The sequence below is a fragment of the Cuculus canorus genome, chromosome 7 (assembly GCF_017976375.1).
Source record: "Cuculus canorus isolate bCucCan1 chromosome 7, bCucCan1.pri, whole genome shotgun sequence".
Taxonomy (NCBI): domain Eukaryota; kingdom Metazoa; phylum Chordata; class Aves; order Cuculiformes; family Cuculidae; genus Cuculus; species Cuculus canorus.
The window spans coordinates 9,580,975-9,595,837 of record NC_071407.1 but is presented as its reverse complement, the minus strand read 5'-3'; the positions used below and the strand labels follow the sequence as shown (position 1 = coordinate 9,595,837).

Genomic DNA, 14,863 nt, shown 5'->3' with positions numbered 1-14,863 from the left:
CCAGCTCCTCTTGGGGATATCGCCCGCCTTGGAACGCATCGCCTGGAAGACCTTGATAGCATGCAAAATGAACCCAAAACATCACGCAGAGTGGGTACTACTCAGATTTACAGCGTGCGAGCGGGGAAGGCGGCATCTCTGGGCTGCCCTGCTCTCCCATCGATTGGTGTAGGGGAGGTGAGGAATTTGGGGGCTTTCCTCACAGCTACCTCACAGGACAATTCCAAAGCGGGTGCAGGAACAGAGCCCAGGTCCCACAGGCGCTGGTTCTGAAGGAGGGAGGGGTCTCGGGACCTTTACACTGACGGGAAGAAGTCGCACATGCGTGACAACCAGAGAAACTGTGCAAGTCTCCAATGGCATAATGTTAGAAATGGCTCGGTCAGCAGCAAATCATCTGCCATGGAATGGAAAACTCTTCTTGGCTATTTATATTTTGGTCGGTGGAAGAAAGAGGCCAAACTCACCTATCTCATTAGTATAAAAAAGGCATTGATAACACTGTAGTCTCCACCTTTCCTTCTCCTGTCTTCTCTAGCACGCCTGGTCCTGAGCCAGCCTGGTTTAATAGGTTACCCTGCAAACACTGGGACTGTGGCACTATGCGAGGTTGCACATTCACAGGAAGCATATGTGCACAAAGCCGTAACAGTCCCAGGCTAAGGAGCTATAGCCCTGGCCAGCAACAGCAAAAGATGTTAATATTGCCAGGGAAGGTCAAAACATAATAGAAACCGTTTATTCGGGGGGGGGTGGGGGGGTGGAACTGAATGAGACGATAGTTTCTAAGCAACAAATGTGTGTAATTCACTTGTCCTGGTCTTACAGACTTTTCATTTGCTCTACAGATTTGGTTAGTTGAAGAACATGTAAACACCAAGAACCGTACAGGGCACTCCATTAAACATTAACTTATTGTAGACTTAAAAAGCCCCCAACTCTTATGATATTAAAAACATAAGGGGAAAGAGATGCCAGGCTAGTGAATGAAGCCAGCTGACTGCTGAGAAGAGGCTATGGTTTTGCTCCATAGCTTTGCCGTTTTCAGTACTCTGACTCATGGAGGTATTTTTAGACACAGTAACAACTTCCATTGTCAAGTAACTTTTCTTTTGAATTTTCCTCAAATTATACTGTCCTCTTGGCCCTCAAATTCCTTCCTTCGGTGAGGCAGTGCTGCCCTCCATGCCCCGAGGAGGAAGGGGAGCTGCTGGAGGACTCTAATGATTTGGACTGCATGGTGGAACAAAATAGATCTCAGCGTTAGGTTGGCAGGATATTTCCCTTTCTTCAAAAGTCTCCAAATCCAGCAAGGTTTTCTTTGATATCTTTCCAAATGGATTTATCAGCATTGGGGCATACATTTGTTTAGATTATTCCTGTAGGGTGGGACTCTCAAAAAAGCAGAAGAGTGCCAAGTGCCAAATTCCCACCAAGTTCTCCATAAAGATTTCCTTAGCTTCCTTTGAAAATCCTAGCTGTGCTCCCCATCGCTCGGTGCATCCCTACTGGAAAGGTGCCCATGGTACCCTTAGATGTGGGCACAAGGGATACAGGAAAGATCATGACATTTCAAAGAACGGGTGGAGAAAGAACTGGATCTAGTAGAGGAAACACATGAAAAATGTGGAGGTTGGGGAGGATAAAAAGAGAGAAATGGAGACCAAAATCCCTAGACCCATCATCTTTCTTTTTCTTTTTTTTTTTTCTCTTTCTTCTCCATTTACTATTTCTCTCAAGTTTTCCCCAATGTTCCTTAGTTAAAAAAGAGGTAGGCATGCATTGTATATTGAGGGCATGGGAAGAACTTGGGCCCCAGAGTCAACTTCTGCTTGTGCTCTGGGCTTGACATGCATTGGAACAGATGCAGGTGACTTGAAGGAGCCAGGCACGAGTCTGCTGCACCCCCAGCTCCTAGAGAAAAAGCAGAGGCTGCTCTAGAACAGAGGCCATAGGAGAGTTAGAGGTTTGGCATCCATCCATCTAATATACTTTTCATAAAGCAGTAGCTAAGACTTCGCTAATTTTAAAGCGTTATCTCAGAAGTAAGCAAGAGATCTGTAGGGAGCTGCATAGAAATATTGAAGCTAGTCGCTACCGAATAACAAATGCACTGATGGCCAAGCAAGGACTGCCAGAGCTATTTGTTCTCCTGCCGTGGGGAAAGGGCCTGATGAGGGTTGTTTGGAAAGGATGTCAGAGAAGGAATTTTTATTTTATGAGTAAGGAGATATAGAGGCTATTTCTGATCTGTTATAGGTATGTTCGTGATTTGTGAGCTACAGCAGGGTTTGCGGGTCCTTTGTTTTTTTCCGCAGACTGAGAAGATCCTTCCAAGTTCTCTAATGCTGCATTTGTAGTCATGTACGTGGCTGATTTTTTTAAAATGATAAATACCTAGAGACTGCTGACAGCCACGTGTCTCAGATCTAGTTTGTCCTTACTGTATCTTGGTTTCCAGATAGAATTTAAGATGTTGGTTTTGACCCCAAACTCTCACGTTTTTATTTTGACAAGGACAACTGGTTCCGTTAAGGTTGGCGTCGTATCACAAACTAAGTAAGCCTCAGCTCATCCCTTCTGTCCCATGCGGATCCAGGGATTAGGTGTTGGATCCCAAATTCAGCAAGGTTGGGTATAAACCTGCTGCAGCAGCTGTGCCTGGTGCTTCTGAGGAAGGCAAAGGCAATGGAGTGCTGGGGAAGGAGGCCACAGGAGCCCTTGGCTCTGCATCACTCATGGAGAGCCAGGAGGGCAGAAGGGAGAGCCTAGAGGGAGCTCTTGGAGAAACTCCTCAGTTTGTCGTTGGGTGCTGGGCAGAGCCAGCATCTGGCCTGGGACATCCTTGGATCTCAGCAGGATTGGGTTTTTTAAAAGATCTTGACTAGGCATTCCTGACTGTAATTGGAGTTTCCCTTTGGTTTATTTTAAACACTCAGCTGCTGAGAATAAGATAGGGACCTTTTTTATGTATTTTGGAGATCTTATAAAGCACACAAGTCTGCAAAAGTCCTTGGCTGTGCGCAATCAAATCAGCATTGCAAATCTATCTGAACACGGTGCTCCAGCATTAGTTTCTAGCTGACATGTAATGCGCTTGTGGTTTCATGGTCTTCGCTCAAAATGTTGGCTAAAATATTTTTATCTTCAGATTAATTTTTAGAGTTTATGGATTAAAGATTTCAGCTCTGGGCAGCCCTTTCCGTGGCTTTTTAGCAACGACACTTACAGTTGTGTTTCACATAATTAAACAGCCAACAATACTTAATGAAGAAATAAATAACATCAATAAAGTAGTAAATAATTATATGCAGGCAAACACCAAAGACATTATCCATCAGGCAACAGCTGTGAGCATTAGTTTTGATTAATCAATAATGTTGTACAATAGGAGCAGGAACGCTGGCCAGGCCTCTGGGGGAATCACCTATGCTTTTCTAAGCAGCAAGCTTTGTGATTTTAAGCAGAACTTTCAGCAGAATCCTTAATTAAATGTAACAGCCAGGAGCTCCTCCGTGAGCAAATGCCCCACTTCTCAAAGCACACCAAGTGGCAGGAGTTTAACCAAGACCAATTTAAGGCCTTGTCTGTAGTTCATGAAGTTTGCTGATCCATCTGTGTTGGAGAGATGCTGACAGGGTACGATGTCCATCAGCGAAGGCACTGTTTGGCTATCAACGCTCCAGCGGGGTTTGAATGAACCTCCCAGCAAGGGGCTGGTGGTGCCTGGCTTGTACCACCTGGGGAAAACGAACCAGCGCTTTTTGGCTCTGCCTGCAGCTGGTGGCTACAGGGCATTATCCCAGTGCAGGCAGCTATCGGAGCAAGTACGTGTTCCATATTTTGTTTCAAAATGTAAATTCGGTTGAAACTCTGCACATGTGCCGTGGCTCCTCTGGAACCCAGCATGGGTGATTCCTGGTGAAGCTGGGAAAAGTCTCGTTCATCTTTAACCGTACCTCCTGGATAGAGGAGCCTTAACAAAGCTTTCAGGAGAAATGAATTTCCTCCTGAGCACATCCCTCCTTCTGAGCACTTCTGCCACCAGCCCATTGATTTCTGTGGCGCCACTGCCTCCTCGCCCATCAGCTCTGAATTGTGCTGCGAGGTTCCTCTCCGATCAGGTCAGTCAGACTCGGGCTTCTTTCCTTTTCATTCTTTCCATTTTCTTAATGGATAAAGATCTTGAAAGAATGCAAACATTTCAGAAAGACGGATCATGGCACTAGGTCCCAACCTAGATAACAGGCACAAGGTTTTATAGCCCTTAGCCCATTAAAAGAGAAGAAGGAGAAGGGACAGGAAGGGATTCTGGCATGCAGGGGACAGTTTTACAGAGTGTTCACATCTTGGTGTCTTGTTCCTCGTGAAGCCAATCAATGATGACTGCTTGGTATCTGAATAAACAACAGCACCACATCACTTCCACTGTAAATCCAATACTGATGATACTTCTCCACCAGCAGAGCTGGAAGCACAAAGAGAAGGTGGGGAGTGAACCAAAGGGCTGCAGCTTGGCTTGAAAGATGTGAACAGGACAGGTCTGCAGACCCACCTCTGAAGGTTTATTTTAATTCTGTGTGATGGCAGATGCACCTAGGAAATTCATAGGCACATGAGTTCATTGAGCAAGAAATGGCAATGCTTCAGACAAGTATGGATTGGAAAAGCCCTCAGTTCTTGATTGAGAACTGGATGTAAGCAGAAAGCAGTGGAGGAAACACCTGTGCCGCTTAAACACGCAAGCACTTCTGAAAGATCCATCTTGGAGACTTTTCTTCCAAACCCTATCAGAGGGAGGACCAGGAACCGAAATCTTCTTGCATGATAATTGCTGACAGCGCAACAAATCCCAGAGGGTTTCCCTACCCACTTCCCAGCATGTAGGCACTAATAAACTTCTGTGATAACATTAATATTCCTGATAGTCTCTGAGGGCTTCTTCTCCGAAATGTAAATCTCATTATCATTTGCAAACCCAAAGTAAATTTGTGGACATTTAAAGGTGTAACCTGTGAACTGTGGCAGTGCTGCCTGGTCACAGTCCCTCCTACAACCTTTTCAAAGCACCAGCCAGCCAGGTACAGTAGCACTGACAGCACTTCTGGGGTTTGGCATGTCCAATAAGCATCGCCAAATCTACGTGAACCCAATTCATTCCCAGAAAATGATACCATGTGAAATCAAGTGAAAAGTGCTTATGGTTCCTCTTCAAGATCAGAAGATATGATCATGGGTCTCCTCCTTCAACTGGGAATTTTATTGGGCTTGCTTATCCCAGCACTGGGCAGAGCCTGGGCACTGGGCAGAGCCTGGCTTCAGTTCATCATCTCCCACGATACCTGTTGTGCACCCAAAGGCACAGGTTGTGCGCACACATGTTTCTCTGTGTGCGTGCTAAGGTTAGTGAGGATGAATTGAATATGATACCTGCAAAACAAAATCTCAGCTGCATGTTTTTAAATAATTAATATAGTGCAGGTAACCTATAAAATTCATGGCTTTCCCTTTCCCTAGAAGACATGAAACAGATCAAAAAGCCAAAGGGTTTTGTTTTTTTTTTTTTTTTTAAATTCCTGGTCAAATTCTTCCACAGAGTTCCCCCGCTGGCTTCAGGGACAGTATTTATGGCATGTATTCATTTGTTTCAATGAGATAAATTAAAAAATGCGGGGAAAGAAAGTTATTGGTAAGATATGGATCTCTCCCTTCAGAAATGTGGCATCTTAATAACAGATAATATATACTGACGTGACTTCAAAATAAATCCTTTCTCTACATCCAATTATAAAATACTTTAAATAATAATTTTTTCTTAATTGGAAGAAGGTTTCTGCAGACCTTTTTTCCCAAGCAGACGATATTTGGCATCTTGTGAATTGCATCAGATAAGATGAGGGGATGACATTCAGATATTTCTCCACAGTCCTGTTATTCCTGCTTTGTTTTATTGAGACGAAGTCTTCTGTTTCTAAACCCAGGAAGGGCAGATCTCAGCAGGATCTCTTCAGGCTACCTCTTTTCTTGCTGTCCTGAGCCTCCGGTTCCCACTGACACTGTTCAAAACAGTTTTTCTCTTAGGTTACTGTGTTCTGGTTATTTTCGTATGAGGTGGAAGCGATCTCCCCAGGTGCGCCGTGCCAGACAGTCAGCTTTTGCTTCACCCTCGGCAGCCAACCCTGTAGCTGCCCCATGGACCTAATTACCCTCTGATTCACTGAAATTCTGGAGTTGGAACTGAGACATTTTTGAGGCACTACAATTTTCTGAGCCTCTTCTTTTGCAAAGCTAGGTAAAGCACCTCTCAAAATCGTTATTCAAATGTGGCATATGTTTTACTGTGAATTTTCAGTAGAACTCTTTCCAGTGATTTCCAAAATAAATGAGACTTTGCATAGTACTTTTTCCGTTTTTAACATTGCCTCCCTGGCGTTGCAGCCAAAGCTTCCTTTTAAAGGCATGTGCATGAGATTATGCAATCGTAGTATTCCGGATGCCCAGAGCAATTAAAATAAATCAGGCTAGGTATAATGAAGATGAGCCAAAGCATCTGTTTCTCAAGAGGATTTAAAAAAAACCCAACTCTATCATCCCCAGAGGCTTGGATCTATCGTGTTTAGACCTCAGAGATACTTGTAGCTCAAAAACGTGTCCAATGCTCACTTGGGTAAGGAAAGAAGTTGGAAAGGAGGAGAAGAAAGACTTTCTGGTATGGCAGATATCTGTGCTCCCTGGAAACGCCGTGGATAACCCCAAGTGTTTGGCAGAGCTGGACTTGCAGATCAGTTCCTTTCCCTTCTAGTATTTTAGTTTGATGTGCATACCTGAACTGAGAGGAGGAGGAATGATTTCTGCATCCTCTCCACTGTTTACCAGGCAAGTCTTGTGTTTATAGTCATTTCAGTCCAGCTGTAAGGCCAGTTCAGTGGGAGGTGCGGAAATGGCCATTGCCCGTGACACCAGAACTGGGGTCCACAGCAACCCACGACAGAGGAGCACTTGCTTATTGAGCCTGTTGTCCTGCGAGGCAAGCAGCCTTCAGGTGTAGAGTTGAGGAACCAGCAGCTATTTTTGCTTTTGCTCCTCTGCTGCTACTTGATGCCAGAAGCCGATTTCGGGCAGAACAGGGGAGGAGGCAAGTCGCAGGGCAGCCCCCTGCACACAGTTTGCTGAGCTGCCTCGAGTGCGTGTTTAGGTAGGGATGGCTTGAAGACGGGTTATCCAAAGGTTAAACGTTGCTGAACTGTTTTAGGTGATGGCCTTATCGGTTTTGTTGCATTTGTAACTCAGATGAATGGGAATAAACATGTAGAGGTGACTGTTAGCACGGGACTGGTCAGTAGCACTGCAGGTGCTCGAGGGACTTCAGGAGCCCTTTCTACGTGTCACTGCATCTCATCCCAGTGCTGCTAAAAAAGATCCTGATAACAGAGGTGAAATGCCCTTGCACAAACCAAACTGGGAAAAACTGCATCCCAAAACAGAAGAGTTGTCATAAGCGCTTAGGCATGGGCAGGGTATACAGAGTCAATGAGGTGAAGTGCCCTACTTTCAAATAAGGACAGGGGCAGAAAAAGGCAGATTTTGAGTTTGGCTGGTGCATCCTTGCCTAGGAAACCCGCCTTGCCCTTCCCGGGCTTGCTTCCTGGTGGCAATGGCTGCTGCCTCTCAGACAGCTGCTTACCCTCCTCTGGGGCCCAACAAATTTATATTAAAAAGAAATTCTCAGAAAAAAAAGCCAGGATGGCTGAGACCTGTTCAGTGGAAAGAGGTCAGCTTGTTTACTTAAACCGATTTAAGTCTGGCACACTGAGAATAGCAACTTGCTTTGACCACTGACTTGGGTAAATATGGGCTGGCATTCTTAAGATGGTATTTCCAGCTCCAGCTATCCCCATCGTGCAGGGATATATATATACACATATATGTATATTTTCACTAAAAACAGTTGAGGTAAATTATTTGACAAGATCTAGACGTGAAATGGCTGTGTGCATGTTTCCTGCGCACCATTTGGATACTGAAGCCCTACCAGGCAACGCCCTCTTCTGAGCTTTATTATTAAAAAAGAAATAGTTTGGTCGCATTTAGGATCATTTCCAGTGGAGAGGTTTTATTTGGGATTTTGTGAGAAGGCAGCTATTTTTAGCAGATAAATTAGCATGTTTTCTGAAGTGATAGCTGGGCATAGCTCGCTGGACAGTGACGGTATTCCAGCTTTGAAATGACAATTCAGCCCTTCTGACTTGAAATGAAATGATCTCTGTGGCCTCAGCTCCCTCTTTCTTTTGCAGCCATCCGTGCTACTACCACACGTAACAAGGCATAATTTTACATAAGTAGAAGGCTGTGCTCTGAGCCAATGTACAAGTCATACCTGATTGAATATTGCCATTTCAGAGCTGCCATCTAATCACATTTTTCAGGCTGTGTGAACAAAATAATGTTGTTATAATTACACACACTGTTTGTGTGTGTGCGCGCATGTGTATTATATATGTATAATGACATTAGGATGATAATATAGCTGTTTCTATTAGCTCTGTGGTATTAATAAGGTATGACAGAAAGTTATTTGATACCATTTGAAATCCCACTTGCATTTTCATATTGCTCTCAGATGTAATTCAGGGACTTGATTTTTATGAGTTATGGCTCTGATGTCACTTGTATTTTTGCCCGTAATAGGTCCCACTGGAGCAAGATTCATCAGACTCAATTAACAGCATCTGAAAAGTGTATCTTGGTTAGCAACTGATCAGGCAGAAACCGTGTAGGCTCTGTTTTAGCTGACCCATCACCCTGTGCCACTACGTGGAACGAGCTTTGTAGGTAGCAAGTAGCAGCCCCCTCAGCTTACAGTTACCAGGGGAGTGAAGGAATTATTGTCGGGGCTGCGGAACCACCAGTTCTTCCCAGCTCTGCACCCCTTGTCACGGGGCTCGTAATGCTCTGCACCCATCTGGGCATTTGCAGGTGATCTGTCCCACCACGGTTTCTTACTGTTAAGTCTCTCAACACTCAGTGATGATTATTTTCCTTAACCAGCCCAGTCCGGGAGCCCTGGGGCAGTGGGGTGCCTGTTCCAGGCAAGCTGCTAGCAGTCCTACGGGGGAGTTTAAAAGCGTGATGCCAGGATGACAAAAGGAAATGCAAGGTAAATAAAAATCACTCCAAATGCACACAGGAATTAAAGGCTGGGATTTGAAAGCTGATCTCACGTGGGGTTTTATGCTCAGTTAGGTCGCTGATTGGGGCTGGTGGATTTTTTGGAGGGAAGATAAATGCTCTGACTCCTGGTATTTTTAAAGCTTCGAGCCCGTGATTCAAACATCATATTTAAAGAGCTCCCAAAGCAAGAGACTGATCCCAAAACCTGCTGAAGCAAGCACAGGGCCTCCCAACAATTTCAAAGGGCTTGCAGACGGCCTCATGTGCCAAACGAGCAGGGGCTGGCATTGCCCTGGCAGCTCCACCACGGCTCCATCTCCCACCCCGAGCACTCCCTGAAAAACTCCTCTATGCCTTAAAAGCCTGGAGGAGAACAGCCCTGAGTAGAAAAATCAGCAAGGGAACTAAAGCACCCCAAAGCAATGCCAGCTCACCAGGCACAGCCCAGCTCGCAGAGTGGGTCAGGCTGGGTTTCCTTCCAAGCATTATACCAGGCTAGAAGACTCCAATTGCTTCCCGTCTCCCAATGTGTCTGACCACAACTATTTTTAATTGTCAGGCATGAAAATAAAGTTATTTAATAAATTAACACTTTGAATGCTTTTTTGTTCAACTTTGGCCATTTATTAGGACCAGTCATGTTTTTGGCTTCTACGCACTTTATTTCCAGCTACTGCTCTGTCTGACCCCCATCTTATTTCCTTTATAATCTACTGATCTTCTGTTGTTATCATTGCTGTAGTTTATGGGTTTGCATTACTTTATTGACTTGGTGTACTGTAGGCTGCTTTTTTTTTTTTTTCCCTCCCTCCACTGAAAATAGCCTTTTATGAGAAGCTTAGGCAAAAGCCTGGAATGTCCGAAGGAAAGCAGAGAAACATTACAACATTTTGCACATTTCTTTTGGCCAGAGAAAGTTACAAAATATTCCTATGAAGAAATTTATCCAGTGCCTGCAGGACAAAATCGGACTTTTGATTGTATGTGGAATTTCAATTTCTGCTATAAACGGGCTGCGCATTTCATTTTTTAATTATTATTTTAAAGTATAAAGATTTTTTTGCCAAGGGAAGAAGGCTCCTATATAACTGATGTCAGAGCAATGATGAACATGTATACCCTTGCTGCTAAGAATACGTACACTTTTGCACCGCCACAACCACTGTTGCTATCCCATTCAAGATGCTGCCAAGACTAGAAGCTTCAGCAGAATGCTGATGGTCCTACCAGCCAGCAGCACTGGCTAAAGAGACACCATAGGCTGCGGGCTGGAGGGCAAATGCCTCCTTTTGCCTGTACTGGGCCCCTTCCCCTGCCCAAGGGACACTGGGGAAGTGGCAGGGAAGGGACCTGCGGGGCAATGGGCAGTGTGTGAACACACACTTCATCCTCTTCTGATGGCTCTATGCAGCTTTGCCTCAAGTGAAGCACATCTATACCTACAAGAGACTAGATGTCCCCTGCGTACAGTGACTTGACCTTCAGGTATTGCCTTTGTTGGCATCTAAGATGTGAAGCTGGGCCACCAGCTCCCACTGGACACCAAACCTTCAGATAATGAAAGTTCAGCGAGGAGAGATTTACCTGCTCAGGGGACCCTTTTAGATGTTAGAGATCTGGGTCTTGAAGTTGACATCAGACCACACCACCATCTGAGTTCTGGTTTTAGGTGTAATCCTTAGAGATGTAAGCTTAAGTATAGACTTTGGAGTTCAGAATTCCCTCAGAATGTGGTGGTGAGATGAAGCCCTGCAGGAGATCAGTACATGGAGTGGTGTCTTGGGTCATCGTGCATAACCCCTGCTTCCTAGCATGCTGCATAGAGAAGCTGCCCCTGCTGAAAGTACAAAAACTTGCTTTTCCATAGTTATCCAGGCTCACCACCTTCAGCAGTTGTAACACCACGGCTTGGAGGGATGCTTGCTTCTCAGGGAGCAAGCTGGTGGGAAGGATGAGGCTCTTCAACTAGCAGAGCTGTGAACGATGCTCTGTGCAGTGCACAGGAGCTCAGGGCCAGTGCTGCTGGGGCAGAAGCAGAAGGGATTTGGGCACAAATGGAGATGGGAAGTTCTCTTTGCTGCTTTATATATTGTGGGAAAGGAGCAGCCCTACCTGCCTGAGATAAAGAAAATGAATAAACAAATAAAAACCTGTTTGTGCCCAAAATATTGAAGCAATCTTTTGAGGGCGTTTTTATCTGTGTGAGAATATAACCCTGATTAAACATGCCAAGGTCAGTGAAAACAAAGGTGAATTGCTGAAGAAATGTGAGTTATTTCACTGAGAGTGAAATGGAGCTGCACACCCCATTCTGTGGGGATGTGTTGAGGTGTGGGTCTCACTTGCATCACCTCCCATACCTACCCAGCCCCTGCAAAACATCCTCACCCCAGGGGATTGAGCTTGCAAGCACAAAGGGTCAGGCTTCAGTGGCTGAAAGTGCTGCTATGTGCAAACCTTCTGAGCCATTCTGCTGGTTTTGCCCATCCAAGACACACATGAGCCATGGGTGCTGGGTGAAAGACGAGCACTGGTGCCTGCTGGCTTCCCACCTGCCCCATCCAGCATCCCAACCTACCTTGGTGCACATAGCCCTGCTGCTCTAGCACCTGCCCTGCCTGCTCTCACTTTCTGAAGCACCGGAGAGTACATTAGCTTCCCCACAGCCTGAGCTCCAGCATCTTCCTCTCTGGCACGCCAAACCCTAGGAGCAAATTCCCCGTCGCTGGTGATGAAGATGCCTTTCTTCCACCTTGTCACAGGACAAGCCGAGGGGCTCTGGGGCCACAGAGTGGGCAGACACTTGGGGCATCTTAGAAGGACATAGGGCAGCGAAGATGAAACATTTTACCAACTGTAAAAAGAATTTGGTATTTCCTCCAGAGAAACCAGAAGAGAAGCAGCCTCCCCCTGGAGAAGCACCCAACATCCTAGGGGAGCGCCGAGCAGCCACCCAGCCAGACACAAGTGCTGAGGATGTTGGGCTGAAGTTTCACAGTACCCAAATTCCCTTGTCCGCTCCATGCCTTCTGCCCGGAGCCATGCGAGCCTTCACCCGTGACTTGCACTGGGGATGCTCCTAATTCCCAGTCACCAAAAAGCGTGTCCCAGGGCTCACAGTGGGGTGGCCCCTCACGCCCAGCGAGGTGCCCGCAGCGCTGCGGCCCCGGGGCTGTTAGCGCGCTGCGTCCCATCGTACAGACCCCTTTTGGCCATACAGGCATGATGAATCCATTTAGGTTTTTGTGTGTGTGTGACCTGGAAAGCGCGTTTCTGCACTAAATACAATCAAAAAGCACTGTATATTTTGGATCAAAAGCACCAGCCCCGTGTATTCCTCACCCAAAGCAGCAGCCCCGCTGCACGGCGATGGGGGGGCAGGGGGTTGCCCCTCCCGCACTTGTTGCTGCCCCCCCCCCCCCGCCCCGTGCAGTGATGCACGCAGTGCTGACGTCACCGCTGTCGTCATTATTAAGGATTGTTATTTATTTATTTGCCTGTTGATTTATTTATTCCCTTCCCTCCTCGCCGTTTCGCGGTCCTGCCTCGCTGGGGGCGGCTTTCAGCGTTGCTTCTGCACCCGCCCCGCCTCGGAGCGGGGTGCTGGGGGGAGAGGGGAGCCAAAAAGGAGGGGAGAAGGTGCCAGTGGTGGGGGGCGGCGGGGCAGGTCCCGGCAGCACCCGAGAAAAAGCGGGGAGAGGAGAGAAACCCGCAAAGTGTGTGTGTGTGGGGGGGGGGGGGGGGCTGCGATGGAATCTCCCTTGCGGGGCTGCGGCTCACGGGGCCCCGATGCAAACTTCCCAGCGCTGCGGGCAAGCCCTGCGCGGGTGCGGTGCGGGGAGCGGAGCCGGCGGGACATCCCCCCCCACCTCCGCCTCCATCGCCGGGGCTGCGGCTCCGCGGCTGCGGTTCCGCCCCAACCCGCCCGCCTTAGCGCGGAGGCTCCGCGCAGAGCCCGCAGCTGCCCCCGACGTGCGGTGCGGGGCGCAGGTGAGAGGTCATATAATCCCCAGGTTGGAAAAGACCACTTGGTCCATCACATCCCGCCCGGCTCGTCCCGCGGATGCGGAGGGAGCCCGGCTGCATCCCACCCCCCCTCCCGGTGCCGCTGTTTCTTCTTGCCGAGCAGCGCGGCGGCGCATGAATATTGATGTGTTTATATAATCGATAACCCACTTTCCTCTTTTCTCGACGAAAAAAAGCCCGATAAATACATTAAAGGGCGAGGCCGGCCGCCCTGCGCGCCCCGGGGCTGGGGGGGGTCCCGCGGGCAGCCCAGCGGTGGGAGCGCGGCGGCGGCGCCGAGCAGCGCCCCTCGCGCCGCAGGAAATGGGCTTTATATTAGACATATACCGGCAGGTCCTGTCAGATCCGCAGCGCGCCCGCCCGCCCTTTCGGCCGCCCAAAAATCGCCGGGCGCCTCGGGACGCCCCGCCGCCGCCCCGCCGTCCCTCTCGCCCTCCTCCGGGACCCGCGGGACCCCTCCCGCATTTTTGTCGCGCCGGGGAGGGCGGCGCGGGGCCGGCGGGCGGCGGGCGGCGGCGGCGGCGGGGCGCTGCGGGGCGGCGGCGGGGCGGCGGCGCGGGGGGCGGGCGGCGGCGGGGGGCGTCGCCGCGCGCGGCGGGGCGGGGGGCGTCGTGGCGGCGGAGCGGCGGCCGGGGCGGCGGCGTCGGGGGGCGGCGAGCGGCGGGTCCGGCTTTGCCCTGCCAGGACCTGCCGGGTTCCATTCACGCCAACAAGTTTGGGAGAATGTTGAGTTCAATCACGCCGGAGCCGCGATGGAGCGCAGCGCACTGCAGGTACCGCGCCGCCCCCCCCCCCCCCCGCCCCGCCCCGCGCCCAGCGCCGCGGAGCCTCCGCGCCGCTGCGCGCCCCCTCCCTCCTCCCTCCCCCGCGCCCTCCTCCTGCGCGGCGCTGCGCGGCGCGGAGCCGGCGCTGATGCCGCTGCCGTGTTGTTGTTCCCCGCAGTGGGTCGGCGCCCCGTGCGGCTCGCACGGCCCCTACGTGTTCTACAGGGCGTTCCGCTTCCAGCGCCGCGGCGGCGGCCGGGCGCGGGTCCTCTCCCTCGGAGACTTCTTCTTCGTGCGGTGCCGCGCGGAGGAGCCCGCCTGCATCGCGGAGCTGCAGCTGCTCTGGGAGGAGCGCACCAGCCGGCAACTTCTTTCCAGCGCCAAACTTTATTTTCTCCCCGAGGACACCCCCCAGGGCAGGACCAGTGACCATGGCGAGGTGGTAAACGCAGCGCCGGCACCCCCCGCGCCCGTCCCCACCTGCATGCCCCTGCATGCTCGGGTACCCCCGCTTAGCGCCCCCTGGGACCCCCCATCGCCCCCTCCCCGCCGAGCGCGGTGGGGCAGCGCGGAGGGGCCGCGCCGTCGGGGCGCTCCGGTGCGCGCTGCCCGGGAACTTGTGCGGGCGGGGAGGAGGGGGGTGTCGGGGCGCGGGGCTCGTCCTGCCTTTCTCCGGCTTCGTTAACCCAAAGGAAACCCCAAACGCGCAGAGAAGAGGGAGACAAAACCTTGGGAGGGGAGTGCGGGGGGGTGGGGGGGTGGTGGATGTCGATGTTGTTCGGGGCATTTTTTTTTAAGTCTTCGATATGTTTAAGACGGCGGAAATTACGAAACAGGCTGAGGGTGATCAAAAGCGATTGAGCTGGCAGGGACGTGTTGAGTAAAGTGATAAATGACAGGTA

The 14,863-nt window shown here is 49.8% G+C and overlaps 1 protein-coding gene across 3 annotated transcripts in view; it reads left to right on the top strand.

Moving 5' to 3' along the window:
• Positions 1–13,817: 13,817 nt before the first annotated feature.
• The window catches only part of ARID5B (AT-rich interaction domain 5B), a 122,640-nt gene continuing 121,594 nt past the window's right edge, over positions 13,818–14,863 (top strand). For 2 of the 3 annotated variants that reach the window (XM_054071571.1, XM_054071569.1), the window contains exon 1: positions 14,075–14,400. In XM_054071571.1, coding sequence (XP_053927546.1) covers positions 14,110–14,400 — 291 coding nt within the window. In that variant the 5' untranslated portion in view covers positions 14,075–14,109. Of the gene's footprint in view, positions 13,971–14,074; positions 14,401–14,863 lie in introns of those variants that run through there. The other variant, XM_054071570.1, reaches the window with a different exon arrangement.